Raw genomic sequence first — 17,995 nt, 5'->3', positions numbered from 1 at the left:
GAAGTGGCCGCGGTGGATCCAACGCCTCCTTTCTCAAGTAACATCTTCCTCGCCGCCCTGGCCCAAGGGTCAGCGTCTTTTCTGCAAAGTTGGGAGCCCCCACACAAGGCCCACATCCTGTAACTTGCCCGAGGCAACACTATCCTGAAGGCTCACCCACAGAGCTGCCGTCCCGCAGGCGGCCGCCAGGGGTCCCCGCTCGGCGTCCCGCACGCTGCTCGTCAAGCCCCGGCGGGCTGTGCGGCGCGCTGGGCGCATGTTGGGGCTGCTTTGGAGTCGCAGCGGCTGCAGCGGGAGCCCGGGCGCTGGCCCCAGAGCCCCTCGTGTGGATCCGCAAGCGTCTCCCCTCCTGCCCGAGTTCACTGCTTTTCTCTCGCGCCGCCTGCAGCTGATCCAGTGAAGGGAGCCGACAGGGCCCTGGCTCGAAGGTAAATCCCCGCGGTGAGAGAGAACCGCTCCGGGCGACGGAAGGCGGCGCAGCCCGGCAGCTCCTCGCTCCCGTTCGCGCCCAGGCGGGCAGAGGTATGGGGTACACCTGGGGCGGGTGCAACAGGGGAGTGGGGGTGGTGTCGGACCCTTCTCTCCTGCCCTCAGTCCCCGGGGCTTCCGGGGCCAGAGCCCGCTTTAAAACCGAGCCCCAGCCGTGGCTGCCGGCCGGCTCCCTGGGCGCAGTACCCGGGCAGGAGCGAGGGTCGAGTTCCCACCGCGGGATCCGTGGCCTTGACTTTACAAGATCTGAGCGAAAACGCCTCCCACGGTCCGGAACCGCAGATGGGTGCGGGGTGCCGAGCTGGGCTGTGTGTGGCGAGAACAACTTTTCGGCAAGTGCACTTGGGCAGGGGGATCACGTTTGAGCGTCCGGCTGGGCTTGGGGCCGCGTCGGGGAACTCCGCGCCGTCAGCCGGGTCGCCCCGGGGCTTGCGGGTGCTTCGTGGAGGGCGGTAGTGAGTTAAGAACCTACAAATCCTGCTGAACTCTTGGGCCAACAGCTGTCAAGCTTCGGCAGTGCCAGCCCCTCCCTTTGCCTGTACCGGGGAGGAAGGGGGAAAACCTCACAACTTTTCTTCGCTTGCTCCTCCCCGCTTTCGGACCCCTCTCGCGAGGGTCAAGGGCCGAACCCTGGCGCCAGGCAGGTACTAGAGACCTTAAATCCCTCGGGATCCGCCTCACCCTCCTTCCCGGGCCCCTCCTAGCGCCCTCCCCGCGGGGACCGCGCTACTGAGCCGGCTGTGGTCGCGGCGAATGGCCTTTTGTTTCTCCGCGTTTCTCCCATTGTTTGCCTTTCCAACATCTGGCGAGGCTTGGGAAGCGAAAGAAGCCCCTCTGTCGCCCCTCTCCCCGGTCCCCCGTGCCTCCCGCGCCAGCCGCTTGGCCCGCCCGGGTTGGGGATCCGGGCCGAGGGAGAGAGGAGCCCGACCCTAGAGAGGCCGCCCCAGCCGAGGCCCTGTGGTTAGGAGGGCGGAGGGAAAGTGGTCCCTTCTCCGCCTCCTCGGCTGCCTGTGGCCCAGGGCGCATTTTTCAGATCTTATCCCAGGCGCGCCGCAAAGGGCGCAAGTTTGAAAAGGGTGCTGCTTTCGAGAGAGTGGAAAGGAGGTTCCGCCCCGCCCCAGGGTGTCCAGTGGCTGGTTCCATTTCAGTCTCCCTGCGAAAGCGGTGTGGCTGGGTGCTGCCAGGGCAGGAGGAGGGTGTCAGGGCCCCTCTGGTTAGGCAGAAAGCCGCGGTTCTGGGGTTTGCAAGTTTCCAAGGACTGGAGGGCAGGGAGGGAGATGCAAATAGACTTTTAGCTTCAAGCCTGGAAATCTGTAGTGCGGTGGTTCGCTTCCGCCTAAGCCTAGAGTTCTGGTTTCACTAGGGCTTGAAGTGCCCTCCCTGTAGTGTAGGAAAAGCGGATCCTGAGGATTCGGGCCGAGCAAGAAAGACCCGGTGACCTGGGCTGGGCCCGAGCTTCCCTGTGCAGGTTGCAGGTGGCCCTGGTTCCCTGTTCAAGTTAGATGCTCACACCCGCTGTTCCCTCTCGGGCAATGTGGATTACCTATCAAGGGGCTTCGTGGAGAGCAAAGCTACCTCTGGGAGAAGGCAGGGGCCCCAGGTGGTGCTCAGAGTCATTTAGCCTGTGAGCGGGAGGCCAAGCCTGCACACCTGTTGGAACCTATACTTTTGCATAGCCTGGCAGTGGACTGGGTTTTGTGGGGTGACCACAAAAGGAGCCCCTCTTCCAAGGAGGTTCAATTACACTCATTTTGTCCTTCAACTTAAAAAAAAATACTCACATGAAAGGCAGTCATAGAAAAAGCGAGAGAAATCTTTCATTTCTTGGTTCACTCCCTAAATATCTGTGAAGGCTGGGGCTGGGCGGGGCAGAAGCCAGGAGCCTGGGACAACATCCTGATCTCCCCTGTGGGTGGCAGGGGCCAAAGGACAGGGGCCATCTTCTTCTGCTTTTCCAGGCACATTCGCAGGCAGCTGGATCAGAGCTGGAGTAGCTCCAAGGACTTACGCTGTTTGGAACAGGGGCTTAACCCGCTTTGCCACCCTAGCCCCATGTCCTCCAACTTTTGATCCCTCACCTCCTCAGGGGAGGGAGGAGCTTTCGGGGAACTTGGGATTTAAACTTGGAGTCCTGTGTGAAGTCCGAACCTCACGTTCCTTCTGGGGTGAATCACCACACTACTTGTGACCTGGGAACTCACTCAAACATTTTTAGTGGAAATTGTGCTTGGCTCTACACAGTTCTAAGAATTTTTCCTTTATAGACTTAACAGAACTTTGGGGCTTGTATTTATTTGTTTATTTGAAAAACAGAGTGACACAGAAAGAGAAAGGGAAAGAGAAAGTATTTTCTGCTTGTGGTTCACTCCCCACATGGCTGCAGCCGCCATGGCTATGCCAAGCCACAGCCAGGAGCTCCGTCTGGGTCTTCCACGTGGGTGCATTTCTGACTTAAACAATGAAAGGCACTACACATTTCCGAAGCTTTTTCCAGATCTTTAGATACAGGAATCAAACAGTGTACCACAGAAATCTTCACTAGTGCTCTGAACCGGAATCATAGGCTCACAAGTTTGACTAAGAACCCAGTGGTCATCTGATTCAACCGCCCATTCTGTTTCACTATGGATCTTAACTTTCTTTAAGCAATGAAATACCATTCTCCAAATGGCATCCTTTCAAACAAACCAAGCTGAGAAGCAAATGGACCAGGAAGTCAATCCTCCCACCACCCTCCCCGCCCCAACATGAGGGCAGAAAGGAAAGGCTTTGGTGCTACGGAGCTTGCCTCAGCTCTTAATGTGCTGAACTTCCATATCATAATCACTTTGAGCACCAGAGGCTTTAGTCATTGAAATGTGACCTTTTGCAATGTTCTCTGCTCCATGGCCTCTGTCTGCTATTTTTGTGAAGCCCGAAGGTGGGAGAGCAAAGCCAGTGTCAAGTGGCCAAAGGGGAGAGGAAGAGAGAATACAAAAAGAGAGGGGATCTTATTCCATTAAACCTGTATTCAGGACTTTCCAACAAGACATGGTACACCCAGGGATGGTTGACATTCCCTCTGTTTAGGGAAGGGATCAAGGTCAAACTTTAGAGACAGCAAACATTACATAAACTACCAATAATCCAATTTGAGGGTAGGCTTACAGGATGGCCAAATCATTCTTTAAATGAAGATGAAGGAGGAGGAAAAGAAGGAGATTTTAGAAGGAAATGGAATTAAAAAAAATTTTTTTAAATCTATTTGAGAGGTAGAGTTACTGACAGTGAGAGGGAGAGACAGAAGTCTTCCATCTGGTGGGTCACTCCCCAGATGGCCATAATGGCTGATGCTGGGCGGATCTGATGCTGTGAGCCAGAAGCTTCTTCTGGGTCTCCCACATGGGTGCAGGGGCCCAAGCGCTTGGGCCATCTTCCACTGCTTTCTCAAGCCATAGCAGAGAGCTGGATCTGAGGAGGAGCAGCTGGACTAGAACTGGTGCCCATATGGGCTGCAGCCCTGCAGGTGGAGGATTTACCTGTGCTGCAGTGCCAGCCCCAGGAAGTGGAATTTTTAATTATAAAAATATACCTTATCTCCTCCTGAGAAATGCTGTGAATCTGTAAAAGTAGGAGAAACATCTTGTGATTTCCACTCGGACGATCTCCCTGGCACAGTAACTGTATTTCTTATCTTCCAGGAAATTGTTCATCCTGTAGAAATACTTCCTCAGCTCCAGGTTGTTGAGCAGGAAGCCCCCAGTGCCTGAGTATTTCATCTCCTCCTCTTTGGTTTCATGTATGTCTTCCATTAGGCATTGTTCCAGATATGCCACTTGCTCATAAAGTCCATTTTGAATTTGCGTCAGATGTGTCTCTTCCCAAGTGGTCTGGAAGGCATGTCGCATGAAGATACAGAAGGCCTGTGTGGATATTTCATACCAGGCTTCCTTGATGTCCCTTTTCTCCATCTGGCTGTGTGATAGGATCTCTTGGGGTAACTCAAAATCTTTGATTTCTCTTAGACACTCTATGGGAAATGAATGGCTCACATTTCTCAGAAGTTTCATGTTTTTCCAGATGACCCTATTGAGGTTAACATTCAAGAAGTCACAGTCCAGAGCTTGGAAACCGATAATGAACACATGCATAAGGAATGCAAGCCACCAACACTTTTGAATCATGTCAGGCTAGGCACTCGTTCTTCCCAAGCTAAAATATCTATCCAAGGTTGACGGTGATATGTAGGTACTCCTCCGTGTGCCTTTATATATGTGACTATTCAGCAGGAGGAGTTTCCGCATTCATCATTTTTATAGTTCTCAGGGTTGCAGCCCCTTTCCTTGTCTTTTAGGCTTGTTTGACTTCGGTGACAGCACTGATTTTGGAAGTGCTATCTTTTTTTTAAAGTGAGCAAAGCATACTGTTGTGTGATCTTAGATGCCTTTATAACCCACCCCAGCACTGCAGGATCATCACAACACCACCCACACTAAGTAGTTCTGAAATCTGTGATTCTGTGCTCTCACTTACTCATCGAGCTCTGTAACATAACATGCAGCACTCCTTCATGAAATGTGTTTGGCATGCTTTTCTGTGGCCAAACAGCCTCTCTCGTTGATTTCATCATAGACATTGACCAAATGCTTGTGATATTTGATTACTAGGTCATGAGAGCATAACGTAGTTTAATGCTGTTACAGTAGTTTTTGTATTTGTGTATTTGGATATTTTCTCTTTTTATTGGATTTCTATGGGTCTTGCAAAAGATGAAAAACAGAGTTGGTCCTTTTTGCATGATGCTTATCAAAGACAAGTCTAAGCTGACTTGGTTTTCTGTCCCTTTTAGAAACTGTTGATATTATCCAGCTACTCTTTCCTTTAGGTAAATCCATCCCTGACTAGCATTGCTGCCATGTCTTTGATATCTTTCTTAGAAGTTCTCCAGTGGGTTGTATATTTCAGAGTATGTTTCTGCTTCATTAACTTCTCTGTTGTACTATCATACTTTTTTTAATTTTAAAAATAATAGTTTAGACAGTATCATGAAACTTCTGCATGGTTATTTTACTGTCTGACTTGGGGGTTCTAAACTCTGTAAATCCTTTTGTTCTTGTTTTTTTTTTTTTTTTTTTTTTTCACTGAAAAGGCATATGAGTATGAAGTCACCTATTTTAGTTAAGCTAATTCATACCTAACTCAGTAATACTGTGGTAATGATGGCTATCCACCATCTGTGGCCTTTACATTGTTTGACCTACTCTCTTGTGATGGTCTAGGCAATTGGCTTTCTTTCTCCAGGAAAGTAAAATGGAATGTCATTCCAAGAGCCTAGCTCATTTATTTGTCTATATTTAACAAGAATACCAAGAAGGGAAATTAAGCCAGATTGCCTTCTGATGACAAGAAGTTCTGCTCATAGGTGATGGAAGTAGCTACAGATCTGGCTCTTGTCAGCTATTTTGAAGTTCCCTGTATTTTCTACCATGCATGGTTTTGTCATTTTAACCCTCTCACCCCAGGTTTCGCCTTTCACTGTCATTCCATATCAAAAGTCTATTTAAAAAAAATTTTTTTTTTTGACAGGCAGAGTGGACAGTGAGAGAGAGACAGAGAGAAAGGTCTTCCTTTGCCGTTGGTTCACCCTCCAATGGCCGCTGTGGCCGTCACACCACGCTGATCTGATGGCAGGAGCCAGGTGCTTCTCCTGGTCTCCCATGGAGTGCAGGGCCCAAGCACTTGGGCCATCTTCCACTGCACTCCCTGGCCACAGCAGAGAGCTGGCCTGGAAGAGGGGCAACCAGGACAGAATCCAGTGCCCTGACTGGGACTAGAACCCAGGGTGCCGGCGCCACAGGCGGAGGATTAGCCTATTGAGCCACGGCGCCGGCCTATTTTAAGAATTTATCACGTGGCAATCACATGATTTCAAAATCCCATGATCAAAGAAGCAAGCATGTTCTAAGTGTTTTAGGTAGGAGGAGTAATTCCTAGAGTTTTGTTACAGCATGGAGCTCATTGCCCATGTGTTAGAAATGCTAATTGATGATGATATTAACAATATTCATCACAAAGAAGGAAAGATGGTTGGCTTGTATGTCTGCCCCTCCACCACCACTAGGATTTCCTGATTTACCAAATAAAAATACTGAACACCCATGCAATATTTTGAGACATAACTGTTCCAAAACAAGCCTTTGTTGTTAAACCAAAATTCAGATTCAGCTGGGTGTCTTTATTTTATCTGGCAACACCATCCACCAGGCAAGCTCCCATTAACCTCCCAACAGGTTTAAGACATGACCCTCTTTGCAGGAAGCCTTTCCACTGCTCTTCTCTTCCTCTTCTTTAAAATTGCATTTCACTACACTTCTCTTTGCGGGGTTCACTTGTGTGCATATCCCAAACAGCAGTGCACACTCCACAGAGGGGATGTGCTGTGCTAAAACAAAGGAGTGCACACACTCACAACCATGTATGCACTCACACATAACTGCTTGGATTAGAAGTGTATTATACATGCTTCTATAAAGCCATTCCATCTGAATGTATCTCAAAATACAGTAAGAATGAGAGTGCAAGGAACACTTTTATCCTTAAATGTACCAATCAGAGCTGCTTAGTCTGTCATTAGTAGAATATGCAGTGGCATGCTAACATGGTTTCTGTGGCATCTACTCTTACTTCTCTATCATGCCCTGGGGTCATTTATGAGTCCTCAGGCTCTCCTCCCAGGGATAGTTGACTAGCAGGGCCTGCCTTTTCCATAGAGCTGTGTGAAGTATATGTGTAAGGTTAAGGTTAACAGTAGTGGACAAGACACAGTTTTTTTTTTTTTTTTTTTTTTTTTTTGACAAAATAAATGAGGCATTTCAGTCTAGACAAGATAGCTGTGATTCAGCTCAGGGGCATTTGGCACCTGCTCTTAAGATTTATCGCTCTCCATGAAAAGGCAAGTTTGAAGCAGAGTGAGAGTAACTTGTTCATTTGTGTTACTCAGTACATGAACTTGAGTAATTCTGCTTGTGGGGTCAGAAGTTGATTGAACCAGGTAGGGAGCCCAGGGACAGGCAGCTCTGCATCCAGGCCTGGCAGTCCTCTCCATGTGGTGTGTGGGCAGCAATTACTACTGAGTTGTGTGCAGCTATTTTAGCCTAGAGCAACCTTGAAAGCTGTGGTAGTGTTAGTGTTCTGCTGACTATTGCTGCCTCCACATTGAGGCCTGCCTCTCACATGGTCCTCTGGTCCCTTTCTTGGCTGTGCTTTTCTTAATGTTTTCTTAATATCCTGTAGAAATTCCTAATAGCTACATGAATAATACATAGATATATCTGAATTGTGAAAGTTCAGATACTTCACGGAAATACAAGTTTTGATTGACAGCTCAACCTCATGTCATGCTGCCATCCCCTCCTGCAGTAACTACAGTTATCAGTTTGGTGTGTGGCCTTGCTTGATATCTTTCTCCCCATTAAAGTCTAACTTCCATGAAGAGAAGTGCAAAAACTGACTTATTTGCTGCCATCTCCTAAACTCCCAGCAGGACCCAGAGAGTTTGAGAGAGACCTGAATCACTTCCATAGGTAGGGGTAGTAAGACTTGTACCTATATATATATATATATATATATATATATATTTTTTTTTTTGACAGGCAGAGTTAGACAGAAAGAAAGAAAGGTCTTCCTTTTCCATTGGTTCATCCCCCAAGTGGCCGCTACGGTCGGGATGCTGCGGCCAGTGCGCTGCGCTGATCCGAAGCCAGGAGCCAGGTGCTTCCTCCTGGTCTCCCATGCGGGTGCAGGGCCCAAGTACTTGGGCCATCCTCCACTGCCTTCCTGGGCCACAGCGGAGAGCTGGACTGGAAGAGGGGCAACCGGGACAGAATCCAGCACCCCAACTGGGACTAGAACCCGGTGTGCTGGCGTCATAGGCAGAGGATTAGCCAAGTGAGCCGCGGTGCCAGCCGTACCTATATATTTTTAAAATTACCGTAGCAGGTACTGTCATTTGAATATTATTTTGGGTGACCCTCAAAGACTGGTTTGTTAAATGCTTGATCCCCAAAGTGATGCTAGTTAGGAGGTGGTGGAACCTTTAGGAAGTAGAACCCAGTGGAGGGGTTGGTCCTTAGGTCACCAAGTGTGTCCTTTGGAAGGCAGTTCTCATGTGACCCACTGAGTTCTGTGAGAGAGTTGTTATAAAAGCCCCAGTTTGGGCCCACACACTCTCTCTGCTTCTGGGCTTGCAATGTGTTCCTTCTTCTATACTTGTTCCACCACTGCCATCCACTGCCCTCATGGAGGCCAAGCCAATGTAGATGCCCAAGGTTGGACTTTAACCTCCCAAACTGTAAGCTATATAAATCTTCTGTCTTTAGAAAGTTAGTTATTATAGTGAGAAAATGATGACTTATACAGCAGGATTATTAAATTGTGATACGCTTTGACATTTAATCCTATGAATGTGTCTCTATGACTGTGTGTATATGTACATGTATGTGTATATGTACCTCATTTGGGGATAATAGTAAAAGGTCTATCTTATAAGCCCTTAGTGCATATGAGACTAGCAATAAATGGCTCCCAAACCTGATCTATGATAGATCCAGGTGCCTATGACAACACTGGGTACATAGCGGGTACTTGATAATCATTTGTGAGATGACTGGATGAAGTTAATAAAGCCATGTCTCAATGACAGAGAAGTCATTTATGTTTTAGTTCTTTTTGTCTAGGGATATGGGGAGAACAAAATCAGGAGTTAAGAACCATTGAGGAGTTTATAAAATGGTAGATGGATGGCCCGCGCTGCGGCTCACTAGGCTAATCCTCCTCCTGTGGCACTGGCACCCCAGGTTCTAGTACCAGTCAGGGCGCCGGATTCTGTCCCGTTTGCTCCTCTTCCAGTCCAGCTCTCTGCTGTGGCCCGGGAAGGCAGTGGAGGATGGCTCAGGTCTTTGGGCCCTGCACCCGCATGGGAGACCAGGAGGAAGCACCTGGCTCCTGGCTTCAGATCGGCGCAGCGCGCTGGCCGTGGTGGCCATTTTGCGGGGGTGAACCAACGGAAGGAAGACCTTTCTCTCTGTCTGTCTCTCTCACTGTCTAACTGCCTATCAAAAAAAAAAATATATGGTAGATGGTCATTCAAGTATCCATTTAATATTCTCTGTTACTACTGATGCTTGCTCTTTGGGATTCCCCAAGGAATCCCTTATGCCTTTAACTCTAGTGATGTCATACAGTTTTGTATTTTTTTGGGTGATTCATATGTCTTTGCCTCCAGAGTAGAAATGTGTCCAACTTGATTGTGTACCAATGGCAGCTCTTACATAAAGATACTTAATGTTCGTACTTTCAAACACTGCCATCTGATTGCTTATAATTCTCAAGTCTGACTGGGTAGTAAGCCGTGTAGGAAGACCTCTTGAGAGTAGCTAAGACCATTTCCCCTCTCTACCCTTCCCAAACTCTCTCTCCCTCTACCACCAAAATTGCCACTTGGTACTGGATGCTCCCAGTAGCTTCGATCTTATATCACCCTAGGGAGATTGTTTTGGACAAACCAACAGCCCATTCACTTTTATAGCCCAGCTGGAGATTATGCACAGAGTAACTTCCTACAGAGGAATCGTTTCAGTTCTTAGAAGGTGATTCATCGTCAGAAAGAAATTGAGCATGGTGGAATAAGAAATGAATAAGTAAATATTACACCATCACTGGAACCTACCTACTCTCTGTTGCAGGAATACCAGAGTAGCCTCCATCCATACCCTCATTGCACTGTTAGTTTATCTGGTCCTTTTGAACCCTGATGGGGCCTTTCCTTCTTGGGCAGAAGACTTTTAGATAGCAGCAAAAAGATGTCATCCGCCAGAAAAATCCTCTCCGTTACCCACTAATTAGATGCAGTTTTCCCAGACTGCATTTAAAAGTGCTTGTAGTTGGGAAGAAATGACAAGAGTGTGGGTGATTAACAGAAAAGCCCTCATGTTTTGTATATAAAAAAAGAATTTAAATGTTTGTATTTAAAAAGAAGCAGGTGTTACAGAGATGAGGGTAGTGTCTTCTCTTCATTATGATCACTCTGCGTGTGGTCATCAGGTTTCTTGACAAGAAGAGCTAATAAATGCATTATTATAGAAAAACTCAAATGAGCTTTTTGTGGCCTGGCCAAAGACTCAAAAGCTACACATCTGAGAATGGCTGTAGTGTGTGAGAACTACCAGAGGCTGGAGGCAGTGTCTTGAATAATCTAGAGGCAGGAGGAATGGGGAGGGGCCCATTTTCTTCCTGTAGTTCTGCTGCCCCCAGGTAGCCTGTGATATGCAAATGCTAGAAATGATAGAATTTAGTGTTCTGAGGACATTTACACCTAGACCTTGAGGTTAGCATAAGGCCACAAAGTGCCACTTGGGAGCAAAGTCCAGGTGAGCCTTAGGCCTCCTCTCATTGACACCATCAACATTTATCATCTGGTACACATGGAAAACCCCCTTCCCTCTGCCTCCACCCAGAGGAGCAGCCCTTCTGCTGCCAGAAGAAAGAGGATTGTGGGGTCTGGTGCTGTGGCATAATGGGTTGGGCCTCCGCCTGCAGATGCAGCATCTCATATGGGCACTGGTTTGAGTCCCTGCTGCTCCACTTCCAATCCAGCTCCCTACTGATGGCCTGGGAAAGAAGTGGAAGATGGCTATGGTGCTTGGGCACATGCACCCATGTGGGAGACCTGGAAGGGGTTCCTGGCTCCTGGCTCCTGGCTCCTGGCTCCTGGCTCCTTGCTCTGGATTGGCCCAGCTCTGACCATTGTGGCCATTTGGGGAGTGAACCAATGAATGGAGGTCCTCTATCTCTGTCTCTCCCTCTCTTTGTCTGTAACTCTGCCTTTCAAATAAATAAATAAAATCTTAAAAAAAAAGAAAGAAAGGGGATTGTGGAGGCTTGTGGCTGTGCCTGCTTCAAGGCCAGACAGAAAAGCCATAACTGAAGCTCTTTCTGGTGCGTAACAAGAGCCTCCCAGCTCTGAGAGGGGCCTTTAGCAGAGTAGGAGACCTTGAGTTTAGTCTGACAGCCCTAGTACTTCTACAGAGTTGCTTAGAGTTACACCTAGCTGTTAAGATGCTGGTTAAGACTCAGTTCTTCCTCATTGGACTCCCTGGGGTTGATACCTGTCTGGCTTCTGACTCCAGGTACTTGCTAATACAGACCTTGGGAGACAGCAGGTGATGGCTCAAGTAACCAAGTCTCTGCCACTCATGTGGGAGAGCTGTGTTGAATTCCTGGCTCCTGACATTTTGCTTTAGCCTGGCCCAGCCTCGACCTTTGTAGGTGTTTGGGAAACGAACCGGCAGATGGGAACTAGCTCAGTCCCTCTCCTTCTCTCTATCTAGAATCCTAGGTCAGTTGAGGCTGTACTTGTTGCCTTAGGAAAGTGACTTTGGTGGCTGGTGTTGTGTGAAAGGAGATTAAGCTACCACTTGTGACACCAGCATCCCATATCAGAACCCCGGTTCAAGTCCCCACTGCTCTGCTTTTGATATAGCTTCCTGCTAATGCACCCATGAAAGCAGATGATGCCCCAAGTACTTGGGCCCCTGCCACTCCTGAGGGAGACACAGATGCAGTTCCTAGCTCCAGGCTTTGACTTGGTCCAGCCGTGGCTGATGCAGGCATTTGGGGAGTAAAGCAGCGGAGGAAAGATGTGTCTCTGTTGGTCTCTGTTCTCTCTCTCTCTCTCTTTCTCTCTCTCTTTGCCTTTCAAATAAATAAATAAACAAAAATTAAAAGACAACTGCTGACAGGAGTTTGATTCAGGACAGTGCTAATAGTATAGAGAAAAAGGAAATTACTTAGGTAGTCAGATTGGCAAATCATAGGATTGATTTGGAAAAGGGGAGAGGTGTGAGAAAGAAAAAGTAGACTAGGGATTAACCTAGCTCTCTAGCTAGTGGTGTGGTTGTGCCATCAACTGAGAAATTACATATAGAAGGAACAAAGGGCTTAAGGGAACACTGGTGAATTCTTTTTTTTTTTTTTTTATCTTTTATTTAATGAATATAAATTTCCAAAGTACGACTCATGGGTTACAATGGCTTTCCCCCCCATACCGTCCCTCCCACCCACAACCCTCCCCTTTCCCACTCCCTCTCCCCTTCCATTCACATCAAGATTCATTTTCGATTATCTTAATATACAGAAGATCAGCTTAGTATACCTTAAGTAAGGATTTCAACAGTTTGTAAGGGAACACTGGTGAATTCTATCATAGACGAGTCACTTTGAATTGTTTGTGGGATAGCCAAATGCTAGTGTCTGTCTAACTGTTGGATATATGGTCTGGACAAGGGAAGGAGATTAATACAGGAGGGAGGGAGAAATTTAAGCGTATCAACAAAAGCTGTAGCTGATGACTAAGAATGACTAAGAATGACTAAGAATCAGTGGGTCAGTCTGGGAAGCATATCTCAGATGTGGAAAGAAGTGAGTCAGCGTCAAAATCCCAAGAATCTCATTAGATAATGGACAACAGAAGAGGAAGCTCACAAGGATGGTCACCAAGGCATAAGGAGGATGAGGATGGAATACTTTGATCTTTTTATCTGTCTCTGCGTCTTTGCCCAGATAATTCTGTAGATTCCAGTGCAACACCAGTGCAGGCAGTTCCAGTAAGGTTCTATTTGCCATTGTTGATCTAGACCTAACACCATCTTACTCATGAGATACTTGAAGTTCGGAAAGGGGGATGAATTCTTTAAAGCCCAAGTCAAACTCTGGGTTGGATACTCTGACACAGGCCTTCTGTGAAGCACATCTTATCGCTGGGTATGTACAGGGGACTTCAGCTTTTTTGAAGTGCTCGTGATGCAATACAAGTGGAGAAAAGAATAAGAAACTTAGATGACGTCCAGGATGCTGTTAGAAGATAAGAATGTGTGCCATAATGCCCAGTGTCATGATCCAGAGAGTTGGAGGTCTGTCGCTGGGTTTCGTATAAGCAGAGAAAATAGGATCTGTTAAAATGTTCACAGTGTCCAAGATAAAGCAGCAGCAAAACTAAGTGCTCAGTAGATGCGAAGCTTTTGTTGGTACTGAGTTCTGGGAGGAATTTCTGCTGTGCGGCTTCTAAAAGAATACACTGCGGGCTGCCAAGGACAAAGACCCGGGAACTTTCTACCAGGAGGAGCCATTTGCACATGCATCGCAGGCTGATGCTTGTAACCTCCCTTTGCAGTGTGTAGCTCCTCGGATGGCATCCTGCAGGGCCTTACTGGGTTCTCTACAGAAAGGATTTCAGCGGTTCAGCTGGATTGGGATAGCTTTTCTTCATGGCCCAATGTGGGGAAAAGTGTGGTCATATGTGTTGGCCTTCTCAGGGGCAGTCAGTGTGCAGACACTGCCCGGACATTTCCAGAGCCCGTGCCCAGATCCAATCCTGCGTTTTCTATTACAAGTACGGAGGAACATTTGGGAAAACAATTTGTAGGCACCACTCTCTTCCATTTAGTCACAAGTGAGAAAACGAGCTGTTCTGTCAGTCTGACCCGGTGCCATAAACAAAAATGAAGTGCGTGCTGGACTGCACTGTGGTTGTGTATGCATGCTGTGTACTGCTCTACGGAGAACAGGCCTCGCTTCAGAACTCCCAGGAGACAGTCTTATTTTATTCTGCACCGAAGTGACTTTTTTTTGTTGTTGTTGTTTCCCCCATGAAAGAGCTTCTTCTTGAGTCAAATGGCTTAAAATTCAAAGCTAAGATAGCCTTGTGTCCCCAAATATCATAGGTAATTAAATGCTGGGGGCCAGCCTTGTGGTATTGTGGGTTAAGCTGCCACCTGTGATGACAGCATCCCATATGAGCACTGGTTTGAGTCTTGGCTGCTCCACTTATGATCCAGCTCCCTACTAAAGGGCCTGGGAAAGCAGTGGCAGATGACTTAAGTGGTTAGGCCCCTGCCACCCACATGGGCTTTGGCTTGATCTGGCCCTGGAGAGTGAATTTAGAGAGTGAACCAGCAGATGGAGGATCTTTCTCTCTGTATGTGCGTGTGTCTTTCTGTAACTCTGTTTCAAATAAATAAATCTTAAAAAATAAATACTGCCACATATTTTGGGGATTATTAGTTTTGCATATTCAACTATTTTTCCTCTAAGAATAAAACTTACTCTGTTTAAAAAGAGCTATCTGAATGGTCCCATTCTCAGGAGAGATGGAGTTGAGAGGGCAGAAACTGAGATTGCCCTGTACACATTCCTGCTGGGACACTCATTGTCAAACATGGGTCTCATTTCTTGTTTCATTACTGAGTTGCTGGGTCAGAGAAGGCCAAAAGTATCTACTACATAAACCTACCTACCTTCCCTCCCTCCCTCCCTCCCCCTTCCTTCCCTCCCTCCCTCCCTTCCTCCTTCCATCCCTCCATCCATCCATCCATCCCTCCCTCCCTCCATCCATTTCTGGCTATATGATGCCTGATACAAGGCAATAAAAAGGGGGAGGATTATTCATGTCCTCATAGACTGTCTAGGTTTCTCCAGCAATAAAAATAAAATTACAGGATTTTATAAGTTCTGTAAAGGAAATATAAAGAGCAAGCAGGTACTTGGGGGAGGTGAAGGGTGAGCTGAGACCTGAAGGTTAAAGACAAGTCAGCCATGGGAAGAGCTGGAGGGAGAGCCTTTCAGGTAGAGAAAACTGCAGTTCTCAAAGACCTGATGGGAAAGAACTTGAGATGTTTAAGAAACACAAAGACGACTTATTTGGGTTGGAGTGAAAGGAAAAATGAAGCTGGTACTAAGATAGCTTGGGGTTGGGTTAGAGGTGGCAGATCATAATAGAGTTCCAATTTTATTTTAGATCAGTAAACCGTGAAAGAGTTTTAAGCAAGAAAGTGGGGCCAGCGCTGTGGCGCAGCGGGTTAAAGCCCTGGCCTGAAGTGTGGAAACCCATATGGCGCTGGTTCTGGTTCTCCTGCTTTGGCCTGGGATAGCAGTAGAAGATGGCCCAAGTCCTTGGGCCCCTGCACACACATGAGAGACCCAGAGGAAGCTCCTGGCTCCTGGCTTCAGATTGGCGCAGCTCCGGCTGTTGCAGTCATCTGGAGAGTGAACCAGCGGATGGAAGACCTCTCTCTCTGTCTCTACCTTTCTCTGTAACTGTCTTTCAAATAAATAAAATAAATCTTTAAAAAAAAAAAGTGGCATGATGGGACTGGTGCTGTGGTGGAGTGAGTTAAACCCTGCCTGCAGCACCAGCATCCCATATGGGTGCCCATTCAAGTCCAGTCTGCTCCACTTCCGATTGAGCTCACTGCTAATGCACCTGGGAAAGCAGCAGAACATGGTGCAAATCCTCAGGCTCCTGCACCCATGTGGGAGACCTGGATGAAGCTCCTGGCTCCTGGCGTGGTCTGGCCAGGCCTGGCCATTGCAGCCATTTGGAGAGTGAGCCAGCAAATGAAAGATTTTCTCTTTCTCTTTCTGTCTGTCTGTCTGTCTGTCTCTCTCTGTCTTTCCTCTTTTTTTTTTTTTTTTTTTTTTCTGACAGGCAGCGTGGACAGTGAGAGAGAGAGAGACAGAGAGAAAGGTCTTCCTTTGCCGTTGGTTCACCCTCCAATGGCCGCCGCGGCCAGCGTGCTGCGGCCGGCGCACCGCACTGATCCGATGGCAGGAGCCAGGAGCCAGGTGCTTTTCCTGGTCTCCCATGGGGTGCAGGGCCCAAGCACCTGGGCCATCCTCCACTGCACTCCCTGGCCACAGCAGAGAGCTGGCCTGGAAGAGGGGCAACCGGGACAGAATCCGGCGCCCCGACCGGGACTAGAACCCGGTGTGCCGGCGCCGCTAGGCGGAGGATTAGCCTAGTGAGCCACGGCGCCGGCCTCTTTGTCTTTCCTCTTCCCATCTCCCTTTCTCCCTCTTTCTCTCTCTCTCCCTTTTTCTCTCTGTAACTCTGCCTTTCAAATAAATAAATGAAGTGGCATGAAATGACATGTGCTTTAAAGAGATCACTTTGGGAACCTGCCAGTCACACGTTGGAGACAGCTAGAATGGATACAAGAGGCAAGGTTGAAGTTGAGAGGAGACTCATATTTCGGTAGGCCAGATATGAGTTGTGGTGGCTGAGATAAACTGGGTGCATTGAGATAGAACAAGACTCATTCAGGCATGTTTTTGTTAAGTTCCATGGGATGTATTTGCTCCAGGCTAACATCTATGATCACCAAAGGTAATTTTTCAGGAGTACCCTTGGTGATCCATTTGCATATAAGGTCTTCACTAACTTGGTTTTTTTTTTTTTTAATAATAAGCAAGTAATCTCATTTATCATGAAATCTTTTTTTTAAAGATTTTATTTGTTTATTTGAGAGGGGAAGACAGAGAGAAAGGTCTTCCTTCCATTGGTTCACTCCCCAGATGGCCGCAACGGCTGGAGCTGCGCTGATCCGAAGCCTGGAGCCAGGAGCTTCTTCCTGATCTCCTATGCAGGTGCAGGAGCCCAAGGACTTGGGCCATCTTCTACTGCTTTCCCAGGCTATAGCAGAGAGCTGGATTGGAAGAGGAGCAGCCAGGACTAGAACCGGCACCCATATGGGATGCTGGTGCCGCAGGCAGAGGATTAACCCACTGTGCCATGGGGCTGGCCCCTATCATGAAATCTTTAACTGGATGGCCTTAAACCAGGTTAGGCACCCTGAACTTTAGACGTTGATATAAATAATTTACTTTGTCTTAGTTTGGGCCTGAAGCATGAATTTCCCAGCTTTGGCTGAGGTTCAAATTCCTGAGAGTATCCCCTCGTATGTTTCATATGTATACCCAGAACAAATGCATATCCCTGTACATTTTAACATTTAAGTAAAATAATTGTTTTTTAACTGACAGTCATATTGTAATGGAAAATGTTCACATAGTTATAAAGTTAAGAAAGTGATTCCAATATGTTATTACTAGATAGATATAAAGCCTTAGCTTACAATTTCAATTGTCAATGTCCAATTTAATTTTTTTGAAATATCTCAGATATGTCTAATTTTCAGAAATACCCTCTGACACAAGTCCTATTCCCAAGAAATGCTGGTGTTTAATAGGGTAGATCAAAATGTTCCCATCACTGAAATCATGCAACAACAGCTTTTTGTGTCACAGAAAAATTACATAAAAATGAGTTATCTATACTTCAAGATTTCCAGCAATATCTTTTTTAAGCTTGTGGTGCCTCTGATGCTTATCTAGGGTAGAACCTAATCTAAGGTGATATCTAAGTTTCAGATTATTTAGTTGTTTTATGAGCCAGCATCTGATTTGGTACATGATGATTAAGTTCATTATTTCTACAAATAAACTATTGGCATTTCATAATGTTCTGCAAAAACCTCAGGATAACCAGATGTGCCTCATACCAGTTGTTGTTAAAAACACACCCAAAAATGTCGAATGGCACAGACATGGGTAGAAGCGTTTCTCATTTCACCTCGCAGCAGGATACGTGAGCTGCAGCTGGCTGTCCTCCAGGCAGTGATAAGGGACACAGAGA

General features: G+C 47.1%; 2 protein-coding genes across 3 annotated transcripts in view; one reads left to right on the top strand and one right to left on the bottom strand.

Annotated features, from left to right (window-relative positions):
• Nucleotides 1–209: 209 nt before the first annotated feature.
• The window catches only part of MOB3B (MOB kinase activator 3B), a 200,975-nt gene continuing 183,189 nt past the window's right edge, over nucleotides 210–17,995 (top strand). Inside the window, exon 1 of one of the 2 annotated variants that reach the window (XM_008250610.4) lies at nucleotides 210–522. The gene's annotated coding sequence lies outside the window, so the exon portion shown is untranslated. The remainder of the gene's footprint in view (nucleotides 523–17,995) is intronic. The other variant, XM_070053169.1, reaches the window with a different exon arrangement.
• Nucleotides 3,946–5,385, bottom strand: IFNK (interferon kappa). Its single transcript, XM_070061330.1, has 2 exons — nucleotides 5,371–5,385; nucleotides 3,946–4,658 (listed from the first exon to the last, which is right to left on the bottom strand). The coding sequence occupies exons 1-2, from the start codon at nucleotides 5,383–5,385 to the stop codon at nucleotides 4,062–4,064; spliced, it is 612 nt and encodes a 203-aa protein (XP_069917431.1). The 3' UTR covers nucleotides 3,946–4,061.

This window comes from Oryctolagus cuniculus, chromosome 1 (assembly GCF_964237555.1).
Source record: "Oryctolagus cuniculus chromosome 1, mOryCun1.1, whole genome shotgun sequence".
In the NCBI taxonomy this organism is placed as follows: Eukaryota; Metazoa; Chordata; class Mammalia; order Lagomorpha; family Leporidae; genus Oryctolagus; species Oryctolagus cuniculus.
Note: the sequence above shows the minus strand (reverse complement) of the source record. Positions and strands in the feature narration are given on the sequence as shown.